This window comes from Pempheris klunzingeri, chromosome 11, assembly GCF_042242105.1.
Source record: "Pempheris klunzingeri isolate RE-2024b chromosome 11, fPemKlu1.hap1, whole genome shotgun sequence".
NCBI lineage: Eukaryota > Metazoa > Chordata > Actinopteri > Acropomatiformes > Pempheridae > Pempheris > Pempheris klunzingeri.
Genome location: NC_092022.1, coordinates 7,855,408 through 7,868,800, shown reverse-complemented (window position 1 = coordinate 7,868,800; position 13,393 = coordinate 7,855,408). Strand labels below are relative to the sequence as shown.

Below are 13,393 nucleotides of genomic sequence, written 5' to 3'. Positions count from 1 at the left end.
GTCTTATCTCCACTGGACAGCTGGTATTGTTTTATATGTGAGCGAATTCTTTCATGACTTCCATTGAGATGAACTTCTCTGCATGACGACTAATAACCAGCCTTTATCTGTCATGAACAAACAGAAACAAGCAGGAGGTCGAGGTGGCGCCATCATCACTCAGCTCAGTTTGCTGAAGCTCACACTTCCTTTAATACCAGTTTTGTCTTTGTGATACTGCCTCTTTATGTCAACCCCACATATTACATAATGCAAATGAATACAGACAGTTCATTATATCCATGAGAAGATGAGAGCGTTATGTAACACCAGCGTCCTTCACTGTCCTCACAAAGCCTTCACAACATTTCTATTTATTTCTTTATTTAACGTTCCTCTCCTACTGTTTCTCAAATTGCTGCAGTCAGATCTTCAGACTTCCAGACAGGCAGAAAAAGAGACGGCCTCCTCTTTCTCTCACTTTGGAATATAATTATGAACTTTGTCATGAATTTATTTTGATGTATTTATTTCTTATTCAGAAAAGAGAGCGTCCTCTGAAGTCTTTTGTAAAGCAGCACTGAACAAGCTTTGCACCATGAAACGCTGCTGTTGCACCACTGGAGCGCTTGTATTTATTTCACTGAAGAACTGAATGGACTTTTGCTTTGTGTCAGATGTCTTTGTGTCCCGCTCAACTTCTAATTTTTCGGTTGAAGGTTATTGCTGCGGTGTCTGCCAGAGGAATGTGTCCCCTCCGCAGAGACCGGCCAGCTGAATCACAGGTCAAATGTCACAGAAGCTCTCAGCTCTGTGGTCACAAAAACACACACAAGCAGACACACACGCAGCATCACAACACAAATAAGGACTCATCCGCTGTGACTGTTTCTCATGACCTGACAACTCCTTTGACGCACTGCGTGTGTTAGTGTGTGTGCGTGTACGAGGGAGAGTTTAAAAGCTTTTAAATATCCTTTTGGGAAATCATAAGATCCCTCATGTTCCATCATTCTAGGTCTCTATCCCCACAACAATCCCTGTGGTGTTTAAAAGTAGGATAATCTTTTGATGTTCGCTCTTCATTCTCCTCTTTTCATTCGCTCTTTCTTGTTGCCTTGCGTGGAGGAAATGAGATGAAGACGAGCTCAGAGCGCGGAGAGAGGATGAAACATGAGTCTCACCTTCACCGAACAAAGCCAAGATCCTGTAAAAGTTTAAGGATTTGTTTTTAATTTATTCTTAAGGTGTAACAAGGGCGCTGCTGAGGAATTTATGAAATACTGTATGTTGGTACAATGGGTGTAGCCTCAAAAAAAGACAATATGTGTCATCCAGGCACAAGCTAGGGATTTACTAATGTCACCAGAGAGCTCCTGGAAATGCATATTTATTCTACACATCACTCCCCTTACAGTATATTCATAGTATTTATCATCTTTAAAAGATTAAAGCAAGACTGGAGGAAGAGGAGGTGAATATGAAGCCAGCATCTTCCTAGAAAACACTGTCTGATTTAGATGTTAAAGTCAGTCAGAGAGAGAGTCAGTACGCAGTTTACTCTGTGTATGTGCTTATGTTTGCAGTGTGTGTGTGCGTGTTCGCGCGCTTGTGTGTGTGTGTGTGTGTGTGTGCATACTGTGCTCTGCTGTCTTACATCAACGCCATACTGGGGGACTGCTCAGCATCCTGCCACTGCTGTAGTTGATCAAAGCCTCAGGGCTGCTGTCACACACACACTGATTCTTACAGACACACACACAGACACACACACAGACACACACAGACACACACACAGACACAGACACACTAAAAGTGGTCATGGAAGCAGTAATCAGGCTGCATAGAGACAACTGCACTGCCAACAGATGGATTTGTTCCATCAGAGTTCCTCATTGTGTATTTTTATCTTAGGATGTGGAAAACGATCTTTATCTGACTCAGATCCATGCAGGTGTTCAAAGAAAGTCACCTGTCTGCCTGTCTGCCTGCCTGTCTGTCTGTCTGCCTGTGGGTGAGACGCTGCAGAACAAACACTCTCTCAAACATGGATCAAACTGTTTATTTATTGAAACAATCCGCCCAGTTTATTCATCGTTGACTGATGAATTTAGTGACTAAACCTACAATCATGAACCGAAGCAGAAATACATGCAGTAGATTTTCAGCTGCAGAAGAAGACGACATTTTGTTAATTTTAACCATCAGACACAGAAAATAAACCCCGAAGAAGGACAGCAAAGTGTCTTTTGGATGTTTGCCATACAGTTTTAGATTTTAAAATGTATTTTTTACTCTGTTCCAGGCAGCTATTTGTCTCCATTTATGTCTATGTATTGTAAAAATCAATTAGCAGACTCCTGAATCTGCTACAAGTCTTGAGAGTGTCGTAGTTGATTTTCACATCTTACTGAAGTGAACAGAAACCTGAAACATTCGAGATGATACATTTAAATTTCTAAAACACAGCAGGATGGTGAACAAAAATGATGTATGACTGTAGTAATACATTCAATTAGCTGGTGCTTTAACAAGTAATATAAAGAAACCAAATCTCGTTGCTTTCTCCACAGTTCATCAATATACAAGTGAAAGGGACCAGGAAGGTTCAGACAAAAGGAGACCGTTTGCATATGAGTGTCACGCAGTGCGGACATCAATAGGTAGAGGAAGGAGTGAATCTGACCCCAGATCAGGTTTTTGTGAGAGAAGGCCAGTGGGAGATTCAGAACTCAGGTCCCTCCTTCTTCAGGTTTTTGTAGTTTGTGCCGATGGCCACAAACTGGGAAAGAAGAAGAAGAAAACTGAACTGAATAGAAGCTTGATGCTGATTTTCTGTATAAATCTCATATGAAAACAGAGATGCATTCATTAAATTACAGTGAAAATGTCATCCCAGTTTCCTAACACCGAATACTTGTGTGCATGTGTGATGTGCTGCTTCACCTTGAGCTGGTATGTGGGGTCAAGATTATTCCACGGCTCAGGGTTTTTGCTTTTGTTCCAACTAAACACACAAACAGATACAGACAGAAGTGGGAAAAGTCCGACCTTAAAATATAAATCTTAAATTTCAGACAAGCCAGTCATAAGTCATAAGTGATCTGATACCCCTGGGAGCTGCTTTATTTCATCCCTGCTTTGAAGATGATGAAAGACCTACAAAGAGGCAGGACCGTGCACCATCCTTTTACCTCTTAGCTGTGTCTGCTGTTGTCGGAGTATCATTAAGGGTAAATCAACAGTTTGGATGACAGCAGAAGGAGAGGAAGTCCAGGCAAGAGGCGGTTCGAGGGGGAAATGAAAGCAAACAGGGGATCCCTGTCGTCAGTAACAATCATGAAACAGATCTCTGCTTAATTAGAGTTTAAAAAGCCTTCATCTGCCCTCCAAATGCCTCGTTAAACTTTTAGTAAATATGCGTTTAAGGATGAAATTATAAAAGGAAGGAAGTCTGCCTTTAATTAGTCTAAAATCCATCATTTCCTGTAGGGGGGCATTGATTCTTCTCTGGTAATTGCAGTTTGAATAATATGAAAAACTGAACTAAGCAGATGTCTATATCAGAGAAAACACACCTGTTAACAAGCTAATAAGCAGATTCCTTGTGCAAATTGATGCATTTGATTAGAAAATGATGATGAAAGTAGGTTTTTTGTAGTACCAAATATGATACAGATATATCTCATATCATCAGAGGTCAAAGGGAAATGCGAGAGTCCTTACATGACATGGGGTCCTCTGGCCAACCGGATCAGATACAGAGATGCCCCACCTATTCCCAAACATATGAAGAAGAACTGGGAGATGAGCTGAAGACACACAGAGAAAAATAATCCAAAAATTAGTCCTCTTCAAAGTTATTTTATTTAAGAGTGTCTCTGAAATTGATTGGTGATTCTGTGCTTGACAACACACCCTGATGTTTCACAATAAGACTCTAAGACACTGTGTGAGAGCGCTTGACAGTATTATTCTGTTGCCTATAGTGCAAATAATGTTTCTGGCTCATAGAGAAGTTAAAACTGTCAGCAGGAAAACATCTTTTTGACTGACTTGACTGACTGGGGCCTGCAGGATCAGAACGACAGACAGCTGAGACTCGAGTCAATCCTAAATATAGGCCTACTCAGGATTCAAATTCTGGCTTATAGTACAGAAGAAGTACTTCAGTGTCAGTGTTTACTGATGTATTGTTCTGAGAGAAGCTCTTCAGTGTTTTAAGTTGTATAATTAGCTCACATCACCAGCAGGTGATTAGCCAAACTTGGCATAAAGACTGGAAGCAAGCGTTGGCCTGGTTTATCCCCAATGTCACCTGTTAAATTCACATAATTAACACGTTGTTTCTTGTTTCTTGTTTCTTGTTTTCTTGTGTCTTGCATGGTCTTAGCATCCAGGACGTCACTGTGTAAAAGTTGCGGCTTTTGGACCGAGTCAAGCTCGGTAGTTCCCTGCTTCTAGTTTTTATGCTAAGCTAGGCTAATTACTAGTTCCAGCTTAATACAGTATTAAGTCTATAGATATGAGAGAATCAATCTTGTGAAGCTTATATCTAAAAAAAATGTCTAAAATATATCCATAAAATTTACTATTGAATATAATATAAATACTATAAATGTATTTGAGCAAAAATGTAAACTGCCATGTCTCAGTACAGTTAACTAGCTGATCTCCACCTCCCAAATATGGCGGCTGTGCAGACCCACGCACCAACGCCATATATATGTTTCTATATCTATGCTCTGCAGCACAGCTGGATAAAGGAGGCTATTTTTGTTCAATAAAGGAGAGGAAGTTTTTTCTTTTCCACAGAAAGAGCAATAAACTCAGGAAAGTTGATGATACACACTTCACAGGGATGTTTTGCAAACCACCATGAAAAAAAAAGATGAATGCACAGGGGACTGTCATATCCAGTGTTGATTTAGAAAATATCTTGGGATTATTTTAATGAAGTTGGTCATTATTCTGCTACCAGCACCTGGTTTCTGTCGGGTGCTCTTTTGCTAGTTGCAGCTTGTCTGTTCTGCTGCTGACGTTCTTTTGTCGTCACCACGACGTCACAAGTCACATTTTAAAGGCAGTATAATGGTCAAGGTTCACGTAAAATGAGGTAAAATCTGTTATAAATACTATAGTAATCTCAGCATACTCAGTATACATGGGTGTATACTTCAGTGCTAGAGAACAATAACAGATAGAACAAAGACAGTTAGGACAAACACAGTAAAGTGACTGTAGTTTGAAGCTGAGTAAAGCAAAATGCGATGAATCAATGTGCTGCTAATATATATGTGTGTGTGTATTATTGGTTGAATTAATTAATTGCTGTCCTCAACCTTTATTGGAAGCATATTTAACTCACTGCATATCTGTGTACCAACATGCACAATGAGGACAGGAGAGTTAAAGTCCACCACTTGTGCGCTTGAAAACATTAAGAAAAGCCTGATTTGCTGGTCATAAGAACCAAAGTTATGCTTGCAGAGGAATAAGCCTGCATGCAGCAGGGTGTTGAGCAGCTGTTATCACGATGGAGAGCAGTAACTCTTTTTCTACGTTGCATCAGCCTCCATTAGTTTCAACCTCATGACTCCTGACACTATGTTAGCGGAGTGTCTCAGTGAATATGCAAATATAAAAGCACCCTCTCAGATTAAAAAAGGGAAGATGCAGCATTTTTTTTTTCGAAGTCAACCCACTTATTAAACTGTGAGAAACTCTCCTAAAATCACATACCAACCACCAACAGTAACACCAGGAGAAATATTAACTCTTTCCCAGTTCTTATTAGTGATTTTAAATTACAGGCTACTACTATTATACATGCATACGTACAGACTATAGGCCTATGTGGTCGGAAATGTCTCTGCTAAAGTGTTTGACCTTTGCTGCAGGCTGCAGGCTGCTGTTGGACCAAACACACAATTTATTTGAAACTTCCTGCCTACAGATTATAGCAGCAGTAACAGTGCTGGTCTGATTAACTACTGGCCTGCTTTTACTCAGTCAACCTTGATGAACCTGCTGTATGTACAGTTTATACATACATATATGTGTGTGTGTGTGTGTGTGTGTGTGCGTGTGTGTGTGTGTGTGTGTGTGCGTGTGGGTGGTGGAAACTAACTAAAAGCTAATTTACGTACACTTTTAAACTCATTTAATTCTTCTTTATTCTTCTACTCCACTACATTTCAAAGTAATATACTGTGCTTTTTACTCCACTACAGATATCTGACAGCAGTAGTTACCAGTTACATTTCAGATTAAGATTTCACAGAAAAAACAAACAGCATAATTAATGCTTTTAAAATACACATCACTTCAGCATTTAAATAACTGTTTGAGCCCCAAAAAGGTTAAATCAATCAATATTTCACAAAGAAGGCAAACTGATTATGAATTTGTGTTGTGGAAATGTTTGTTTTCTTATTTCCTCTTCCAACGTGACCCTTTAGATTTATGTTGTGACCCTTCGGAGGAGCCTGACCCAAAGGTTGGGAACCACTGGACAAGAACAGTAAAATGGTTCTTAAGCATGAATGCATCAATGTTAACAATCTAAACTTATAATATACAATGTAATATATAATAATGTATCAGTCAGCATCAGTCATATTGCTGATTATACTACTTTTATGTTTTCACTATTAAGCATGACTTTTATCGTAAATGTTTTACTTGTACTTTGACGAGCCCATCGACCGTTTACCAAACTTAAAAACACTTTTCACTGTCAGGTTCTGATCTACAGCAACACGACTGAACGATCATCACGTCTGCCTGTCAAACTCTTCATGTGCCCGCCTGACTCTGTGTTTCCATCTGCTCAGCTGTCTCACTCCCAGTCAGACTTCTTCTCACACCTTTTGTCTGTCGATGCCTGTCTATTGTGTGACTCTGTCTATCTGTGCACACTGAAAACAGTCAATTATTCTAATCACTGCTTACTTTATGAGGAATTCTGCTGTATTTGAAAGTAACTAAGTACATTTACCCAAGTAGTTTACTTAAGCACAGTTTACAGTATTAAGGTAACCTGTGCATTATTTGAGTATTTTACTTTGAATATCTTACTTTATACTTCCACTGCACTACAGTTCTTTGACAGTGATAGTAACTACTTACTTTGCAAATTTAAGTTTCACATGCAAAACACATGATGGGCTTGCTTATTTAATACAATTATAAGTATTTAAAATTAGCTTCACCAACACAAACACTTTTACTTTTCATACTTTAAGTACATTTTGCTTAGACTCTTTCTTCAGTGACACTTTGCAAGACTTTTGAAAAACTTTTAGTTGTAGCAGATCACAACATTTTGAGCACTACTCAATTATCTAAATGTACCATTTCTGTCTTAGAGTGCTGTCTGTCTACTATCTACTGTCTGCCCATCTGTCTGGCTGAATGTCTCTGTCTTAGACTCCCTCCAACAGCCTGTCTGTCTCTCCATCTGTCTGTCAGACTGTTGTAATTTGATCTAGGAGGCTTGTAGAGTCTCACAGGGATTTGCTCCCTGCAGCTTCTCGCTCTCTCTCTCTCTCAGCCTGCCTGTCTGTCTCTCAGCTTGTCTATCTGTCTGTCTGTCTGTCTGTCTGTCTGTCTGTCTGTCAGGATGATAAACCATATCAAGGAGCTCTGGTAGAGTCTCATAGGGATTTCCTCCCTGCAGCTTCTCTCTCTCTCTTTCTCTCTCTCCAGGGAGTCCGATGATATGAAGTTAAAACTCTGTCACTTCGCTCTCTGACAGCAGAGCCGGTTAAAAGCGCAGAAATAATCCCGTCCCCTGTAGGAACAACTCATATTTTTAAATGTATTTTATTCCCACTACTCAGATCCCCAGATGCTTGTATGTTGTCTGTTTAGATTTAGGAGGCGTGTAAAGGTCAGGAGTATGTTTTAAGCACATCTCTCTTGATTTTGAATGATCAACTGGAGCAATATAATCCACTGAATTAGAGTTAAAATAAGATTAGATGAGACAAAACTGGACTCCTGATCTCCTGCTTTGACTAATTCACCAGCACTCTACAATCATCGAGTGGTCTTATTGCCTAAAACCAGAACTTAATCAATAGTTAAGTCTAACTTTTTAGTATGCAGTATGTTAGGCTAAATTCTTTTTTCTTTAAATTGTCCGTAGGGATATTCGATGAATCAAGGCTGATGTGATACTACTCATATTATGGTGACATCATAAAACGCAGAAATATATATATACGTACATTACAGTGCATTTACATTGACATTAATGTGGTGTTAATGTTGAATAATGTGCTTTGGTTTTGCAGAATAAATAAATATTTAAAAAAAAGAAGAAGAAGAAAGAAGAACTTTATAGGACTTTTTTTCTGACTCACTATTACAGACATTGGAGCTGTCCAAATGCTGACTCCACTATGTGAAGCACGTCTACATTTGAATGATTTACATGTTAAGTTTCTACAAGCAAAACCAAGCAAAATGAATAATGAAAAGAGTTTGTTGTTCATCTCAGTTCAAACATTTTGGATATGAAAACAGGTTGCTGCCACTGACATTTAAGAACCAAAAAAGAAACAAACAAAGATTACTTACGCCAGGGTGCCTCTTAGCATGCTCCATTGCTCTCCGAAATATCATAGCTTCAGTTTAAAGAAATTTAGGAGCAATGCAAGAAATGAAATTATTCGGAGTCAGTGTTTCAGGCCCCTTGTTATGAACAAACAAAGGGTTTGCTCAGCCGTGCACAGACAGGACCTGTTGCTTTCTGCATGCGGAGAGAGGAGGGGATGAGGAGGAGGAGAAAGTGGTCGTTCACATTAGATTACAGCTACTTCTGCTCCCTCATTGGGGGTGATTACACTGTGTAACAGTTTGTACTCAAATGATAAGGTTTCCTCCTTGACTGTGTTGGTTAAATATCCAGTTCAGAGACATTTAATGCTCATATCAGGGCGTTCAATCAGACCACATTGTGTAAGCTCCTGCAGAGAGCTGAGAGCCTGCAGTTTGAAGACATTTCGGCCCTTCGGGAGCCGACTGGAGGAAACGGAAAAGCATACAAACACTGTGTCCTCTTTAAGGCCATCTGGGAATATTGTGTCTATGGACCACTTGAGTTGCCCAAATCATCCCAAAAAACACACCAGCAAAATGAAGATCCTCATCTGAAAGAATCAAATCTGATAACTAAAGAAAACATGAAAAAATAAATAATCTTTTTGAGTTTTCGGGCGTTGCACGGGATGTTTTTTCCCCTTTTTTAACAGCTCGGTTTTTATCCTTGTTGCACAATCTCTCTCTTAAGAAATACGTATTTAAACTAAACCAACAGAGGTGCAGACAATGTTTTTCTGCAATAAAAGATTTACATTTTATAGTTTTTGTGCTGGATTGGATACTGGTTGATTACTGTCAATAGGAAACACACAGATGTACATTATTCTCATGTTAAAACACATTTCCCCTCATTCATTGAACTGCATCTCTGATTCATTGCACTCCAGTTTAATTTGGAAGTTAAAACGAACACAACTCAATAACCTCACTTTCAACTTCACAGCCCTCTCATTACCTCCCAGGAACCAAACGTGTGTCCTCATGTAATAAAGCAGCACTGTTAGGGTCACATGATCTTTCTAAGAAAAACACGCATCCTTTTTACATTCAGCTTTCAGGAGGCTTCTTGCACATGAAAATATGTATGAAATATCATCCTATTATGACCAAATGACTAAATGATTATTTGCAAAACTAGTGCGAGGAGGTTTTTCATCAGGCAGCACAGATTCATTTTAATGACCTCATCAGCATCAGACGAGGTGTCTGCAGACGGTAATTAGTCCCAGTGTTACAGGGCCATAGTTCTACCAACCTGTCAGTGCAATATGGGTGTGTGTGTGTGTGTGTGTGTGTGTGTGGTAGTCAGATCTTTTGCAAATGAGCTGCTGGAACTGTCTTGTAAGTCCACCATGATCGAGACTCACTTACATGGAGAGGTACTCTGGTTGGACAACAGCCAACATTTCTGCTGAAGAAAACCGAAGACGTGAGAAAAGTGGGAAATGATTTCACATACAAAATCTATGATCAGTAAAATATATATGTTGTTTTGGATTAAAAGACCCAAAAGTTATTCTAAATTAGCTCCACTTTCACCAGCACCAACAATTAAAATACTGCTTACATTCTAATAATAATAAGCACTTTCAATGTTAACGTTTGATACTTCAGTCGTACATTGTTGATAAAAGTTCTGCACTTTTACATTTTCAAAATGCAGAACTTTTACTAGTAAATGAGTAGTATTACAGTCTGATATCGCTACTTTAACTGAAGTAAATTATATGAAACCTTCCTCCATCACTGCTGGCTTTAGGCTGCATTATCGCACAGCAATAGCACAAACTGAAAGTTGCATCAAGCATTTTTTTTGTCTAGAATCGTATGGGCACCATGACAGGCACCTCCCCGCTGTGCAGGAGCCCTGATCAACCGGGAGTCGCTAAAAACAAGGACATGATCCCTCACAGGCTTCCCACCCTCAAAAACAAACCATCTATGTTCACGGTGGTCTGCAAAATGTTGAGGACACACAGGAAGCACTGAGGGAAATAGCTGGGTTGTCTGCAACTAAGTTTCTGTTGGACTTCAACTTGTCTTCACCTTATGTAACAATACCAACAGGACGTTCTGTGAACAGGCTTATTTTAAACTCCGTAACCATCAAGACTGAAAAAAAAAAAGGATCATATTGTTGCTACCAGAATTATTTAGAATTTATGACAGGCTCAAGTTTCACATAGGAAAAATAAAATAAAATAAGATTGTCCAACTATTAATAGACCTCATTGTGCATCTGTCACACCTCCAGCTCTGGTCCTTATTTTCTCCCCTCACACAGGACTGTGTGACACGAGCTCAGTCCTGCCTGCTCGTCCCGCTGACCTGCAAATCAGCAGCTCACGGATAAATCCTCCTAATTGGACACTAGCCAACACTATTGTACCGACAGGCTCCAACACAACACAGCACTTGTTAATAAAAACACACAAGATCTTCATGGTCTACCTACAGCATCTCTTGAGTTGTAGAGAATTAATTCAGAAACCCCACCTGATGAAGGCCTTTGTAGGTGCCAGCAGTAAATTTGACTTGTAGATCGCTGACTATGGCAAGGTGGTGACAGTGAACACAACACAGAGCAAGAGGGAGGTGAGAACAGGTATGAACATGGAAAAAAAGTGGGCCCCATCCATCACATCTGTTTTTCTTGTTGAATTTGAGCTATGACAAATCATGAAGAGGAGCCAGGCCACTATCATCACAGCTCATGACCACATAGTACCATTAATATCAAACATGGCTTTCAGAAACGTCCCATATTCTGCTCTTTTTCAAGTTCATGTGTCATGATGCCATTGGGCCCAAATAGACGTTTTTCCATAGACTTGCATTGTGAAAGAGACGCCAGTAATTCCGCAAATAATTTTTTTTGAGATCACAACCCCCCAAGAAATGACTAATTTCACCATCAGAATTTGATCCATTCAGTCCAATGACATTTGGGAAGTCTAGAAGAGCAGCATGATTAAATCATTGTATTTGCATTCATTATAGCAGAGGCCTGGTCGGTTTGACCGTGGACCCAACACTGAGGAGGATCTGGGCACTTTTATACCTGGGAAGTTGAACTTTTTTGACTTCATGCGCCACTGAGCAACTTTCATAGGAATTAACGGAGCTCCGCCTCCAACACTGCACCCTGTTGTCTTTATACATCCATGGTGGACTGACAGTGGACAGACGGTCAGCTGAAGGGTTGGAGGAGGTCACATGGTCAACAGATCCCCTTATGACATCATAAAGGGAACCAAATCTATCTGTGTTTTCACAAACATTTACTGAAAGATGGAGCTGAGGGAGGACGGTCTTTTCTCTGAGGACCTCTGAACACACCGGGGACACACATATATGTTAAAAAGTGCATTTTGCATAATGTGGGACATTTGAAAACTAAGCCCTCGGGGGTTCTTCGCCTCCTTGGTTACACCTTATAGCAAACCAAAAGCAACATAATGGCAGCCCCATTAGCCAAACCCAATGACTATGTATGGAAATGAAAAGGTTTATTCATTATCTTTTTTTGAGTTGCACCTGCAGTTTCCTAAATATCATTAAGAAAGCCTTACTGAAATGCTGTGTAGCCATAGAAATAAATCCTGTTTACTTGTTTTCCCTTTTTAATCCCTCTTGCTAAAGTCGAGCCAATCACTCTTCAGTCGCAGGCCTGTTTGGGCTCTGATTAGCCCCACTCTGCCCTGCTGTGGAAGCTGTGGAAACCAGCGTGGTGTGTTTGTGTCTGCTGCTGCTGCTTGAGGAGAAGCAGAACAGGCTGACAGAGCGTTTGAACCTTGTGCTGTTGTATAGTTCAACACCAAATAATACTATTAGATCACAGAGGTCTGCTTGGTTAATAATGTGGACCAACCAATGAAGGTATGCCAGTATAGAGGTCAGTCTAATTATATTATATTACAGATTTGCTATTGAATTGAAGTGAATATGCTGATTAAAACATGAGCTCAGTTGCTGCTGTAAGGTCTGAAAAAAGAACTAATTTTGAGTTATTCTGCGCCATCTAGTGGTGTGATACTGTAGTGCAACACCTGATCATATGTTCTGTATGTCGGTTCAACAAAACTGCAGGAAATTTGGGAATAAATTACTGTGACTGCTGCCTCTGTTTATTTATTACATTTATTTGTGTCGTTGGTGTGGTATTTGTGGTTGAACAGTCCGGTAAGTTAAGAGTGGAGCCACACAGTCTCTTGACCTCTTTGGAAAAGGACAATTTTTCTGCACCACAAATTACTTTGTGTCAAAGTAAACAGTTGAACTTTACAGAATGGTCTCGTGTTTTTTTGTGCCAGTTATGACGAGTGGAATCATTAAAGCATCAAGCTAAGGATTCATTCATTGAAAAAACCTACCAAAAACAATATTTCTCACTCGTCTCTGGTGTAATTTGAGATTTGTCCTCATGTGACTGCATGTTTTTGGATTATCCAGAATGAAGTGATAATAATTTATATCATTGCCAATCATTTTTTAGATTAATAACTAATCTTCCAGGCAGTCGGCAGATGATAGAAAATGGACGATTAGACTTATTGGGCCAATTTGACCTATCAAGCAAAAATATCAAACTGTCTCCAATTGCTGCTTCTTAAATGTGAGAATTTGTTTCATATCACTGTAAGTTAAATATCATTAGGGTGATACTTGAACTGTTGGTCAGACAAAAACACTTCTTCTTAACTTGTTATTAAATAAAAAGCAAACAGCTGTTTTAATCAGTGAAAATATTTTTTTAAAAAACATACAAATAACAAATTCTATGTATTTACAAAGTAATACATTC

General features: G+C 39.5%; 1 protein-coding gene across 1 annotated transcript; it reads right to left on the bottom strand.

Moving 5' to 3' along the window:
* Window positions 1-2,440: 2,440 nt before the first annotated feature.
* On the bottom strand, window positions 2,441-8,735 carry ndufa4l2a (NDUFA4 mitochondrial complex associated like 2a). The gene is made up of 4 exons (XM_070840225.1): window positions 8,566-8,735; window positions 3,706-3,791; window positions 2,926-2,986; window positions 2,441-2,761 (listed from the first exon to the last, which is right to left on the bottom strand). The coding sequence occupies exons 1-4, from the start codon at window positions 8,608-8,610 to the stop codon at window positions 2,705-2,707; spliced, it is 249 nt and encodes an 82-aa protein (XP_070696326.1). The 5' UTR covers window positions 8,611-8,735; the 3' UTR covers window positions 2,441-2,704.
* Window positions 8,736-13,393: the final 4,658 nt, after the last annotated feature.